Source organism: Anabrus simplex, chromosome 7 (assembly GCF_040414725.1).
Source record: "Anabrus simplex isolate iqAnaSimp1 chromosome 7, ASM4041472v1, whole genome shotgun sequence".
NCBI lineage: Eukaryota > Metazoa > Arthropoda > Insecta > Orthoptera > Tettigoniidae > Anabrus > Anabrus simplex.
In genome coordinates, this window is record NC_090271.1 from 163,986,486 (window position 1) to 164,001,871 (window position 15,386).

The 15,386-nt window shown below is 37.2% G+C and overlaps 1 protein-coding gene across 1 annotated transcript in view; it reads right to left on the reverse strand.

Moving 5' to 3' along the window:
- Positions 1–15,386, reverse strand: part of Kaz (Katazuke) — a 127,750-nt gene that overhangs the window by 64,043 nt on the left and 48,321 nt on the right. Inside the window, exon 5 of the mRNA XM_067151425.2 lies at positions 2,019–2,110. Within this exon, the coding sequence (XP_067007526.1) occupies positions 2,019–2,110 (92 nt within the window). The remainder of the gene's footprint in view (positions 1–2,018; positions 2,111–15,386) is intronic.

Genomic DNA, 15,386 nt, shown 5'->3' on the forward strand with positions numbered 1-15,386 from the left:
TTAATACCTTTAACAATATAAAGATTTTTTATTCCATCTTGTTCTCCTGAAACTAACATATGTACATTTGCCTTTATCGTTTACGACAAACGCATATATTTTATAAACTCCACTTGTTGCAAAATCTATCCATTGTTGTTTAAAATAGAGTTAGTTCTTCTGTTTCTTCTTCTTCTTCTTCAAAATATTTTAATATTCTCTTAAGGTAAAGGTATTATCCAAATTTATTTTTGGCTAGTGGCTTTACATCGCCCCAACACAGATAAGTCTTATGGGGAAAATGGAATAGGAAAGGCCTAGGAGTTGGAAAGAAGTGGCCGCTGCCTTAAGGTACAGCCCCAGCATTTGCCTGGTGTGAAAATGGGAAACCATGGAAAACCACCTTCGAGCTGCCAATAGTGGGATTCGAACCCACTATCTCCCGAATGCAAGCTCATAGCCATTAATTTTTCCTACATTTCAGCTATTGGAACAGAGTAAAATGGCGTTCTGGAAATATTCTCTCGAGTTTAATAATTCTAAACAATTTTGTTCCTTGTTGGAAATTTTCGTTCATATAATTATAAATTGTTGCTTCCAGTCTTGTTATTCCATACGCTTTAACTAATTTAGAAGACAATGTTTATTTTAATTTTTTATCTGGATAACTTAAAAATCTATTATATGGTTTCCTAGTTGTTTATTAACTCCAGGATTTGTTAATTGGCAAATAAATTTATTGTAGATTTTAACTCTAGAATTAGAATTTATGCAAGTTAAGCAGTCTATTCCAACAGAATTACTATTTTTAACTATTACATTATATTCTTCTTTATATTTTCCTTGCATACAAAAATTAAAATTATTTGTTAAATATTTGTATATTTCTTCTTTGTTAAAAATACCAGCATAATCTTGTGTTATATCTAAATCTAGTAGATAACGTTTTTTTTTTAAAGTTCTTCTAATATATTTTGTAATTCTGTTAAAAGTGTATTTATTTTTACATCTGCTAATTCTACTTTATATGGAATAACAACTGAATTTGAGTATTTTTTATTTATAATATCTGTATCTATTTTAAAATCTGTTTAACAAGTTTAAATGTTTGTGTATTAGAATTTAATAAATATGGTATTTTTGCCTTAACTCCATGTCTTGCTAAATTAAAATTAGAGAACTTGCTTCATAGATAACTATTAAAAGGAACCACATGCTTTTTTTTTTTATGAGAAATTTTCAGTATTTTAATTCTCCTTGGTTGTTTCCTTTGCAATCTGCAGAATCTGTAATTTTTGTTCATCTGTGTAATTAATATCTCCAATATTTGTAATAAGATTGAAGTTATTTAAATTTTCTGTTAGTAACCATAATCCAAATCTTTCATTGATTGGTTTTGTTTTATTTCCAAGTAATTCTGTTATAGAGTATTTATTTGTAGTAGTAGAACTTCCAATATCCATCTCTATTTATTAGAGTGAAAGGTATAGTTGGAATATTATTAGAAATCTTTATTAACATGTATGTGCTAGAATTTTTAGTATATTAGCAGATTTTTTCTAGAGGTAGTTGAAACTGAGTAGTTGATAGCATAGCACAGTGAAAATATTACCTGTATGAAAAGCAAGTACATAAAATTGATTTCATTAATAATGAAGTTGACAGCGATAGCAATAGTGATAGCGACTAATATTCTTTTAAAATAGATTTTTGGGCTTTTTAGTCCTATTTTGTTGTAAATGGGTACATTTGACATATTTTCCATTTCTCTATAAAATTCACTTTTGGCTGTTTTACCTAAAATGGGTAATTTTTGGGGAAAATAGGCAATTGTTTTGGAGGCTGCCAGGAGTGGAATTCTGGAAAATACCAAATATGGTGAATGTACCCACTTACAATTACTGCTCATAATGGAAAAGACTGCAGCTACGAGGCACTACTTATTATTACAGTAATGAGCAATCATCATAAATAATAAGAGCAGAGTGTTGAGATATTTACGCTTTGTATAAAGGATAAAAATAAAAATTTCTACTGACCTGTGTTAGTAGGAAATGCTAACAAAGCCATACAATGCTGAACATCTTGCAACTGATCATCTTCGAAGTTGGAAAAGTGTTTTCTGGCATGCCTGTAACACAAAAGGAATATGCTCAAACCTATAACATACAGACCGACATTATCACCCATGATCTATTTCTTAAAAATCATTAACATTATTTTGAATAAAACTTCAGAATGTTACATCCACCTCAGAATAAAGAGAAGTCTAATGCCTAATATGATAACTGCAGTTTTAATGAGCCAAACATCAAGGTCATCTGCCCCAAGATTGTGCGTTTTCAGAAAACGGAACAAGAGAAAGAGCAAGTATCAAGCTCTTCACACATTAATTAATCAATGTTCCTTTTGGTCCCTGCAGCTATGCAGGGCATTAGACTGCATCTGCAGCTATGAGCATATTGTCGCTGAAGAAACAATACCATGAAACTGACTTTTTGGTGCTTTTGGGGTTTTAGTATACTGGTACACCTGAAACACAGTGCAACATTGAATAGCACCAGAAATTTGACAGTTTCTTGCGTTCCAGAGAAAGTGAAAAAGAAGTGATACTGAGCAATTCAAAACAAGGACATTTTTTTGAACTGTGTAGTGCAAGCAAAGCAAATACCACATAACAGAAGTGGTGCAATCTTTACCTCTAATATTGCATTACTGCTAGAGCGTGCGATATCACTTGGACTGCGTTTGTACTTGTCGTTATTGTGCAGCGATTTATGGTACCAGCAGCTTTGGAAATACAGTAGTACTAATTGGCATGATTTCATGTATAATAATAATATATTTATTGCAGCCAAATAGCCATACAGAAAGAGAAAAAGAATACATTTATATACACTGTACTTGTGCGCTTGCGCCTTGGATTGCATATTCTTTAATTGTTTTTGTTCTTTTGATGCAGAGTTCTACATGGTAACGTTCACACACGTATCCACATAGTTTGCACTTACATGTCTCTGTCGGTTCATGGTATGAGGTGTTGGTACAAATTAGATGGTGGAAACCATGTACTGCAAGTTTTGTGAATACATGCCTCATCTCGAAGTTGGATGTTGTCCATGTCCGGTCTATCATGGCCCCAGTTCCAAAGAATTCTGAAGGAATGTCTTCTCTTTTTTTGTTGAGTGTTGCTAGGAGATTTTCTGATACTCTGGTGTTGGGTAGGGTCAGGTGTGTTCTGAAGTCTTCAATGAGGAAGGATGCTCGCACCAGAGGTAGACGAGTCTTGATCTTGTAGTCTTGGATACACCGATCGCTCTTTTATGTACAGAGCTTTTACTCTTTCTAGAGAGGATAGGTTGTTTTCTGTGAGGTACAGCCATATGATTTCTATCCCATATGTTAGTATAGGCATAATTTTTGATCTGAATAGTGCCTTCGCCGTCTCTAGAATGAGTGATCTGATGTAGCTGATTTCGTGCATCGCCCGTACCGCCTGTATTGCTTTCTCTGTTACACATTTTGTGAAGCATTTAGCACTTGTTTGCAGAGTAATGCCAAGGTACTTGAAGTCGTTTACTATAGCTACTTTCTGCCTCTTCATGAATATTTCTGCCATTGCTGGGATCTTTCCTCCTTGCCTAAATACCATCATTTTTGTTTTTGATGTATTAATTTCAAACTTACGTTCGTAGCACTATTCCTCCATATCTTTTATCACTTTTTGTAGTTGCGTGATGTCTCTTGATCCGATCACTGTATCATCAGCGTAGGCGTACGATACATCTTCCTTATGGGTTATTCTCATTATTTCTTCTGCTGCCAGGATGAAAAGTAACGGGCTAATTGGTTCAACCCGTAATACCCCGTTCGTTTGAAGTATCGGTTTTGAGAGAGATATACTGTCAGAGATTCGTATTTTGTTCCACTGTAGTATAGTTTTTATGGTTTTAGTCCACACATTGTTTCTGTTGAGGGCTTCTTCCAGCTTCTGGGTAACAAGTTCTCGATTTATGAAGTCAAATGCTTTTGTGAAGTCTATAAACACTACGAAAAACTTCTCTTCTTTCAAGGACTTCCCATATGTTACTGAGTAGTAATTGTATGGCGTTAATAGCTGATCTTCCTTTCCTGAATCTGAATTGATTTTCTGGTAGATACTCACCTATTTCTTCTCTGACTCCTGCCACGATTGTTTTTGTGAATATAATGTATAATGCCTACTTGCACCAGCAAAGTTAATAGGATTTATTTTGTTTCCTTCTAAGGGGAGTCATCATCTCAGTTCTTGTGAAAATATAATTTCCAGTTTGAATTTAAGTTAAATAGGCAACAATGAAGAAATATTGCCGTTCCCCACTTAAAGGCGGATGCCTGGCCATAATTACAGTGATTTCTGACAGAGTCCTTTAAATCCCAATACGCACAGCAGCATAAAAACCACCCTTTAAAAGAAAATAACTAGAAGTCAAACAAATGAAGATATAATTGTAATTTCTTTTGCATTTCGTTGACAAGTGTAAAAGACTGATATAACTTGAAAACAATATATTTTAACTCATGGGTAAATAATGCAAGTATTAAGCTAAAATCATTATTATTATTATTATCATCATCATCATCATCATCATCATCATCATCATCATCATCATCATCATCATCATCATCATCATCATCATTATGACTGTGAGGTATGGCTACGAAGTGTTTACATCCATTTAGTATTAGTATTATTATTTACAGACGATCGTATTATTTGGGAGGTTATGTCATGAAATATGTGCTGTATATAAATATGAATTTAGTTAATGTAAGAACCCATATTTAATAGTATATAAATTATTATTATTATTATTACCTGTCTATATCATGTATAATCCACTACAATATTGTGCAACACACTGTAATATCCAGAATAAGGCACTAGATGGTTGTAGAAAGTTCTTTACATTGGAACTACGGCGATTAGACACACTAGAATTTACGAGACGTTATGTTGTGACATCGTTCTAAAAGACTGGCCAGGCACATATATAAGAAGGCAGTCTTGATGGTGGAGTTGAGTTATTGTTTAACAGGAGTTGTTTTGATGAGACTGTGTATAAGTCATGTTTGAAGTATGTGAATTGGTTTTCTTGTGTTGGTAGTTGACATGCCTCCGGTGCAGTCTCCTTATGCTTTGCGATAGCCAGTTGTTCAAAATGGCGGTTTATTGACTTGTGTGATAAATGTATAACAGCAGTTCGTAAATAAATTAGTGTATACAACTGACAGCATTTTGTATGCGTCTTTGTGGATATATCAGCTGGCGACCGTGACAGGATAAAAGAATAATTTTTGAGTGAATGCAAGTGTAAGTGTGAAATAGAACAAAATGCAAGTGATACTAGAAAATATGTCCATACAACAACTCAAAGACAAATTCGCCAAGAGAAAACTTCCGACGAACGACAAGAAGAAATCACTGCAGACGAGGTTATGAGAAGATCTCAAAAACATCAGATGTAAGGCTTTTCAGGCGTTTGCTCTATTAACCAGCATTTCGTCTTAGGTCTGACAGTAGACTCATCAGAGTGGGATGTGTCAGACCCTACCCACTGACGCTGGGGTGTAAGCAGGTGAACTTATCAGAAGCCTATATAAGAGGCACAGTCTATGGGAGATAAATCTCCACAATGGAATTATTGCGGGCAATTTATCTCTCGTATGCAGTTATCAAACTACTAAAAATTACTAAAAATTTCACTAACAAACAAGAATTTAAAGAAAGAACTTGATTTTATAAAAGATCTAGCACTCAATAATGGTTACAAAATAGAAATGATTAACAAAATCATTAATAAGGTGAAAATAAAATTGGCTACTAGTCTTGTACCAGATAAAAATAAAAAATCCAAATTTGCAACTTTCACATTTACTAACCCAGCTATATACCAAATCACTAATACCATCAAAAAACAAAATATTAACATTGCCTTCAAGACCCAAAACACGAACCGAAACGTTTTCTTCAACCACAATAAAGTTAATACAAATAGTAATCAATATCAAGGATCTGGAATATATAGGCTCACGTGCGCAGAGTGCAATTTTTCATACGTTGGCCAGACTGGCCGAAGCTTTATAATAAGATATCTTGAACATGTAAATGCAGCCAAACACAGGAAACATTCTGCAATGAGTACACACATGCAAGAAACTGGACACAGTTTTACAACTATTGAAAGGGATTTAAAAATCTTAAGAAGAGTAGAAAAAGGAAAAGAAATGACGGAATTGGAAAACATATACATTCATTTAGATCAACAATACAATAAAAATAAAAACCTAAATGACGAAATAGAAATAAAGAATCCCATCTTATTACAATTACCGGAACTAATACAAATACTCAAATCAGATATAAATAAATTCTATAAACATTTTAATCCAATAAAAGTTAATGGCTTATTGACACAAACAAACTCAACTCCTCCCCTCACTTCCCCTAGACTATCCCCTCCACAGTCTACTGCAGCTACCAATGCGCCGCCTACCTTAACTTCCCCTTCCCCCTCCCTGCCAAAACGTAAACTCATCCACACTCACTCATACAACACAAGAAGTGCAAACAGGATAACAAGTAGTTCTCAAGAGGCTAGGAGTAACACCAAACAATTACGCAGCAGAAAGGCAAGTAAGTGACAATTCTTCCAATAAGATGTTATACAGAAATACAATCAAAACCATAAACATATAATTTTTATCTTTCATTAGATACACCAATGAGCCATTATGGAACATTCAAGAACATTTTAAATCCAATATCACATCAAAAAGTGTTTCATCAAGTTTGTTCACGAACAATTTTACCCCATTGATAATATAAATTAATACAATACATTTTATAAATGTTACTCCAGCAACGAGAACAAGTCTATCGACCATAATGACAATTATCAACTGCAGAAAATATTCAATACTGTTATGAAGTTTTAATGACAATTATACAAGTTAAGCAACGGGAATCAACACAACTAGCCAGATTTCGAAGTTTTTTATTTTATTCTTATTTTAAACAATTTTAAAAGATGTTCACCGGATGAGTTTTGGCGATAAAATGTTTGGACTGAAGAAGATTTTAGACAAAAAGTGTTAACTTAAGACATAATTTTATTGTTGTGTGACTTTTAAAATGTTATAAGATTGTCAATTAGTTTTATAGGAGTAATCTTGAACCAAAAGAATTGTTTTATGATCTTACACAATCTTAGATTAATGATAGTTTGGCTGATGATGCTCACGAAAAGGAGCGAAACATGTACCATGTAAACATCATAATAAATATGTAAGTTTGTAATATATTTTTATTGTATTGAAAAGGTGGCAATTGGCAAAACTAAAGGAATTGTATCACAAGTAGATCTTCAATACGGACAAGGAAAATGAAATTTATAAAGTGCAAAGGCGAAGATACCGAAAAGTTTTTTTAAGGTCGACAAAACATCGGACTCAGCCACAGAGGAGGAGGTAAATATGACCACCATGTATTCAAATTTAATGAGCATGATGCACGCACTCAATGACCAAATTTCGAAAGTAAATGACAAACTTTCAGACAAAATTTTAGACGAAATTTCTCAAGCTAATTCAGTTTTAACCAGACAAATATCACAAATATACACGCAGGTTTACAAAGTAGAACAGGGCCTAGAATCAAAAATTTCAACCGTAGACGACAAAACTTCATCCCAAATTAGCGATGTCACCAATCGATTAACGCAGCAAATATCGGACATCAGGTCAAAACTGGGACAGGTTGAACTGATGGATAGTAGGGTAAGCCAGCTGAAATGGGTCATCTCGAACCTCAAGGAGGAGGTGGAAATCCAGGTTTCCGGCATAAAGCAACAGGTTGAGGGGAGAATTTCTGCCATCAGGGAAATTTTGGTAGCCGTATTTCTGCTGTTGAAGGAAGGTTAGAAAACCAGTTTTCAGCCATCAAGGGAAAAGTGCAGAATATAAGAGAACGCATCCTTCATGCAGTAGAAGATAGATTGACTCGAACAGGCCTTGACATGCCTATAACCCCTGAAACTTAACTGGCAATACAGGACACCTACATCCAAAGGTGATCATAGAGAGACTTCTGGAATTCCATGGGCGACTAGAAAAGAATCCGACTAGCTTCATCGCAGTCTACTAGGATGGACTAATCTACCAGAGGACATCTTCGTTCAACTCATTACACCGCGGTTAAAGGGGCAAATCGCTACTTGGTGGAATAACTTGAAAGGCTCAAATTTAAACTGGGTGGACTTCAAGAAAGAATTCCTTCCTAGGTTCAATTCCGAAGGGGTGGAGAACTCTGTGAAAAGGAAGCTACTGACTGAGGCACAACCCACTGGCACGAGAGCTAGCGCGTTCATCCTCCAGAAGCACCAGCTCTTTATGCGGCTGCACCCAGAGGGAAGTGAGAACGAGATCTTACCAGACATCACAGAGCTACTCCACGATAAGATTCGGCCCCTAGTGAAAGTATCACAACTGAGATCCTTTGATCTGCGTAGAATCATCGCCCAGCTGGAAGAGGATCACAAGAGCAAAACTACGGAAGAGACCAGCACAGTTAGGAAGTGCTACCAGTGTGGAAGAATGGGACACCTGAAGAACAAGTGCCCAGCCTTGACATCTGAAAACTATGTCCTGCCTATTCTGGATTGAGAGGGGATGGGACCAGGAACAGGAATGTGCCTCAAGACACGACAGACAACCCTGGTCAAGTAAGAGAGGGACTGGTCAGATTGTGAGCAGAATAGGCCAACCTCACCCAGCTATCATCTTGAGGATAGGCAACGAGAATTTTTCAGCCATACTCGACAGCCAAGAAAACCATTCATTTGTCAATGGGACTGTTGCCAAATTACTACCGGCTATGAAGCCTCACTACCTCAGAAGGGTAGTGGGAGCAGTGGATGGGGTAACCTATTCCATCCAAGGACGGACTAACTTAACCGATAAATGCATGGACCTGTCTGTTATAAATGACGTTGCAGTGATTCAAAATCTAATACCTGATATCATATTAGGTCATGACTTTCTAGCTAAATAGAAGGTGATCCTAGATTTTTAAAATATTTTTTTTATTTTACTAGTGCCTTTACGTCGCAGCGAGATCCTAGACTATGCAGCCCATGAAGTTTCTTTGGGAAAAGACAGACGTCTGAAGGTCGCCTGGCACGATGGGAATCTCCAGACTTGCAAGGATGCGGAAGTCAACGTAGACCTGGAAGATATCCAGTTAATGCATCTTCGACTGAGTGATGAAGAGGAGCTGAGACGTGCCTTAAAGGACTTTCCGGAAGTCATCTCCAATAAAATAGGATGGACTACCACTGTAACACACATCGTTCAATGCAGCACTTTCTCACCCATCAAGCAACGTCCATATACAATCAACCCGAATAAGCGCAACTTCGTCAAGCTTTGGCCAACAAGAGATCCCTTACCCAGGCCAAGGCCAAGCCTCAAGATGTCTGAGAGACCCAGAACTTCAAACCAGGCCAACAAGTACTGCGACGTAACCACCCAGTCAGTAATAAGACTGGAGGGTTTCACGCAGGTCTCGCACATATGTGGGTTGGTCCCGTTGAGGTGGATAAGCAGCTGGACCATGGGGTCTACTTACTAAAGACCAACCCTCCTGTCAAGGACAACACATGGGAGTTGCAGCGAGTCAGCCAACCGCTGCACATGCAGAATAAACCTGGTACTACCACGGGTCCATCTGGAGGAGAGGCTACTAATGATACAGCACAATCTGGTCATGAGGAGAACGTGAAATTGTTTCAAGTTATAGGGGGATATAGATGCAAGTGTAATAGATTGATATAACTTGAAAACAATATTCTTTAACCCATGGGTAAATAATGCAAGTATCAAGCTCAAATCATTATTATTATTATTATTATTATTATTTACAAATGATCGTATTATTTATGAGGTTATATCATGAAATGTGCTGTGTGTGTATATATAGTTTAGTTAATATAAGAACCCGTAAATTAATAGTGTCTAAATTTATATTTCCTGTATATATGATTAATAATCCACTACAATATTGTGCAATAATAATAATAATAATAATAGTAATAATAATAATTACTTTACGTCCCAATAACTACTTTTACGGTTTCCGGAGACGCTGAGGTGCCGGCATTTTGTCCCACAGGAGTTCTTTTACGTGCCAGTAATTCTACCGATACGAGGCTGATGTATTTGAGCACCTTCAAATACCATATAAACGTGCATATAAACGTGTACTCACCCTAATTTTGAATATCCACACATCGCTCCTGATGGTATTAAAAAAAAAAAAAAAAAAACAATCCTGCACAGTGGTAGATCACACTGCTAACATTTGAATGTTGTTTGCCTCTCCCAGAAGCTGCCCTACTTCTCATTTGTAGACACAAAGCACACACGACCAGGTATCTTCACAAGAGAATTAAATAATTTAGGGGATGGACAACCGATGGGTAAACTTCTTTTCCTGCCCGTACGTTTGCAGGACGTGAAGTTCCTGATTAGCTGTTGCACCAAGTTGCGCCAGAAGTTCAGCTGTTTGTTTCCATGAGCTGTGAGAGCTAGCCGGTTACTCAAAGAATGAAACAGTTCACAATGCACACATTGATCACAAAATGAAAAATAAATTTCCACCATTTTTTCGATGATTGCCCAACCCTGTAGTATTCTCTTTTCTGATCAATGATGTCCACGCCACCCATATATTTTGTGTAATTTATGACAGCACGAGAACATGCAATTTCTATTTTTTCATTGCCTTTAACGGTTTTTCATTTCACTGTACCAACATTCACAAAATCTGAATTTGTTGACAGCATAAGAACAGTACGTTTATCTTGCCAGACTGTTGCTGTTACACCCTCATTTTGCATTTTCCTACATTCTCCCCACTTGAGATTCAACTGTGCAGATTTTCTAAACTGATCAGGCCAACCCTTTCTATTTACCCTCATTGTCACACAACTATAGGTGTTATGGATTAGTAATAATTTCATCAGTTTTGCACAATTGAAAAAGTTCTCAAAGTAAACGTGATGCCACTTACCCCAGTATGAATGTCAGGTGTAAAACCACCTGCTCTCCTAATAATAAATTCTGGTCCAGTGTTTCTTTCTCCTTGTAGATCTTTTATTTCAGAAGGTAGCCATTTCCACTGTCAGCAATACCCCATGCTTCGATTACCCCATTTCATGGGTTCCCCTGGGAGGTACTGCTTCAAGATAAACCTTCCCTTAAAACCTATCATAACTTCATCTACTACGAGTTCCCGGCAAGGTGTGTAAAAACTCCTGAATTTTTCGGTATGTTGCAGAGCTGGTCTTGCTTTGTACAGAATATCGTAACGTTCATCTTGTATTGTTGGTCTGTTTACATGGCTACTTAGATGTAAATATTGCCGAAGTTTCCTAAACCGTGTCAGTGTCATTGACTGCCTGACCAACGGGCACATGCAAAAAAATCCCAGGAAGTAATAGTCTATTTCAGGTAAAACAACCAACCCCATATAAATTAGAACTCTTACATATGCCCTTATTTCGTCAGCATTAGTGTCTTGCCAGGTAGTATCAACAGTGCTAGTTTTTCTTTGTAAATATTTGGCATGAATATTCGTCTGCTCTGCTATTAGCTCATAAAATTCCGATCTCACAAATAATTCAAAAAATCCTTTTTTAACTCTCGGAAGGTAAATCGTGATTTGGACCGGTATTGTTTTCCCATATTTTCAGTTCATCAAAATGAATATTGAGACTCAAGATATCACTGGTAACATTTCTTTGTAGCCCTGACCCTCGAACTTCACACAATATTTATTCATGCTCATGATTCTCGGAATCATCATCACTAGTACATTCATCAGAATACAATTCTGAACCACAACTAGAAAGCTCACTATCTGCACTAACTTCCAACCTACCTTCAATTTCACATTGTTTCATATCTTTCGATACAACTCCACGATCAGACATGGTGTGAACTTGAACAAGAACAATCTTTAACTGAAAGACGATGTTGATAAAGTAGGTCTGCTTGGGAAATACACACAGAAAAAGCTGTCAACAAGGACCTCACAACTTGCTGAGTCAAGAGAATACAGTGTGGTTTTACAAGATCCTTCAATATTTCTCTTAACACACTTCTAATGAACACCAGTGTGAAAAGAGCTTTGGAGCGTTCAGCATGGCAGGCGAGTGATAATACTCTAGCACTTGGGAGCGTTAGTGATAAAGAGTTAATAATTCTTGTATGGCTTTTTAAACATGTAGATTAAAGAGCACTAGTTTCATTTTCAGAGACCTCAGTACAATGGATAACCCTCTCAAAGACTGTTTACCAAAGAAGAAATTCTAACCCAGCTGAAGCTAAATTAGAACTCGACAGATACCTTTATCAAAGTAATTAACAAAAGTGGGGAAACATTATGTGGCAGTTTTTCCTTGGTAATATTTGCATTTGGGTATTTTTTGCAACAGCTTTCTTTGACCAGCTATCGAACCTTGATCTATTGAGACACAGTTTTATAATAACAAATATATGATTTTTAGTGTTTACTTTTCTGGAGATTATACAAATATTTAATGTTTTTTTTTTTCAGATTCTCATGTTAATCCACCAAAAAGAGTCAAACCAAAAAACTGATTCCAGTGAAGAGGTATGCACAGAAAAGGAATTAATTTCCTAAATGGGATTTTTAATTTGCACAGGAACTAATAATGAAGGTTATTATATTTATTACTGAAATAACTTATCAATGAATATCACAATATTAATAATACAGTATTGGATTATTTAAATTATTCCATTTATATATATATTTTAACTGGGCCTTTTGGCAAATCCAAGCACACAGGCAGTAAATGAAGCAGCAAATACACACATTGTTGCATACATCAGTGAGCACATTAGTAATTTTATTTACAAGAAGAAAGGGGTGTACAGGATAATGAAAATATCTGCACAATTTAAACTGGGAGGTGGGAATGCCAAGATGAAGTAGTTTTGGCAATGCTGTAAAAAAAAAAAAAAAAAAAAAAAAAAAGAGCCTTCCCCTCTCCACTTCACTTCAAGCAATATATACTGCCATCCTAATTCTCAGAATTTTAATTAATAACTGAAGACCTGAAATAAAAAAAGGATGTAAGTGCCATTTTCGGAAAAAATAAAGTGTCTAAGTACCGCTTGTTGTTGTTTTTTTTTTTTTGCTATTTGCTTTACGTCGCACCGACACAGATATGTCTTATGGCGACGATGGGATGGGAAAGGCCTAGGAAGTGGAAGGAAGCGGCTGTGGCCTTAAGGTACAGCCCCGGCATTTGCCTGGTGTGAAAATGGGAAACTACGGAAAACCATCTTCAGGGCTGCCGACAGTGGGGCTCGAACCCACGATCTCCCGATTACTGGATACTGGCCGCACTTAAGCGACTGCAGCTATCAAGCTCTGTGCTTGTTGTTTTAAGGGGCCTAACATCTAGGTCATCGGCCCCTGATGGTATGAAGTGAAATGACAAATTAAAAGTTTTAAATCATCCATTGATCAAAATAAAAAATGGCATGAAGAATGAATGGATATGAATTTAAAACAATCAGTGGATCCTACCCAAAAACTACCACAAAAATAGTATTACTGACCAGGAGATCACTTCTAAAGCACAATCCTGAATCGAGGATGCTTGTTGTTATCTAAAGGGGTCCAAAATACAGGTCAGAGGCCCCGCATAATGGTATTTGTCGCTAGTAAAGGAGAACCATGGTATTTGTCTTGTTGGGGTACTAATCAAAAGTAGCGTAGACTCACGGTGTTCCACACACGATGGTACTACTCACAAGTATTGGACGTCGTACAGGTAACGCAGACCTATGGTGCTTTTCACATAATGGCGCCACACATAGGCGACGCAAACCGATTGTGTTCCTCACCTAGTTGTACTAATAACGGGCGCCGGTATTCCCGTGGTGTTCCTCACATAGTGGGTACTAAGCACAGGCAACGCAGACCCACAGTGCAGCTCATATAGTGGTACTAATCACAGGCAACGCCCAGACCCGTGGTGATTCTCACAAGGGTACGACTCACGGATACTGGAAACCCACAGTGACCCACTCTCTGCTGCTACTAATCACAAACCTATTTTGTACCTAATATAGTGGTACTACTTGCAAGTACAGGCAACCCATGGTGTTCCCCGCGTGATGGTACTAATCAAAAGTAGTTTCATGGTTCTAGTACAATCATCCCTCGGTCGCCCCTTTTAGTCGCCTCTCACGACAGGCAGGGGATATCGTGGGTGTATTTTTCGTTTGCATCCCCCAACCCACAGAGGCTAGACAGAGAGGAAAAAGAAGAAAAGATACAGGGTCCGTCACTTCGAAAAATGAAGTAACGGATGAAAAAAGGCCTGGGCCATGAAGGGCGTGAAAATGAAAAACTCCCTAGGCCTCGAATGCTCTAATACCGTCAGGGTCGGAAAAAACAAGAGCTGACCAAGGGAGGTTGGACAGGATAGACGAAAGTGAGGAGCCTGGCACAAGTACGTGGAAGCAATGCCAGGACTCGGCTAAGGGCCCCGTGGTCGCCAACCCACACTCCCAAGTTGTCCAAGTATCTGCGATGTTCCTTGTAGGTTTCTCAGCCATTGATAGACAGCGTGCTGTTTATGTGACAACCCGTCTAACGTATATTATGGTCAGTGTACACATGTGCCATTCCCAATGACTGTGAGCTGTGCATCTGTTGTATTATTTTCAGGTCAGGGTAAATGTTCGATGAAATACGTTTACATTGTGATATCAGAGCACCTTGTTATGTCTGCAAACAGTGATGTTAGTAGTCGTAAACGGGGTAGAAAAGGAGATAGAAAGAATCTAACAAAAGAAGGAAGCTGCAGGATTCAGGGAATTCTTGCGTGAGTAAAAGCAATGTTCAAGTTCCTGCAAAACAACCACCAAAAGAAGTGTCTTGTAAGTTCCATTATTATTATTATAGTTATAAATCACTTTCTCCTAATGTGAAGTTGCAGCTTTTTAATGATCTGTACAAAGTAGATCACAGTAAACAGCAAAACTATCTGGTTGGGCTGATCTCAGTGACGCATGAATGGAAAATATGATACACCATCCGAGAGTAGGCATCAGTACATGGCGATTTATACAGTTCCAAATGAGGAAGGTGAACTTGTTCAAGTATGTAAAAGAACATTCTCATAGATTTTTGTCTTGTCATCAAATAGAGTGCAGGGTCTGGTGGAGCTTAAGAAGACTGGTGACAAATGTATATCGAGAGAAGAAGAAACAAACAACAGTATAGTAAGTTATCTGCAGATGATGAAATCCTTGTCTGACCATAT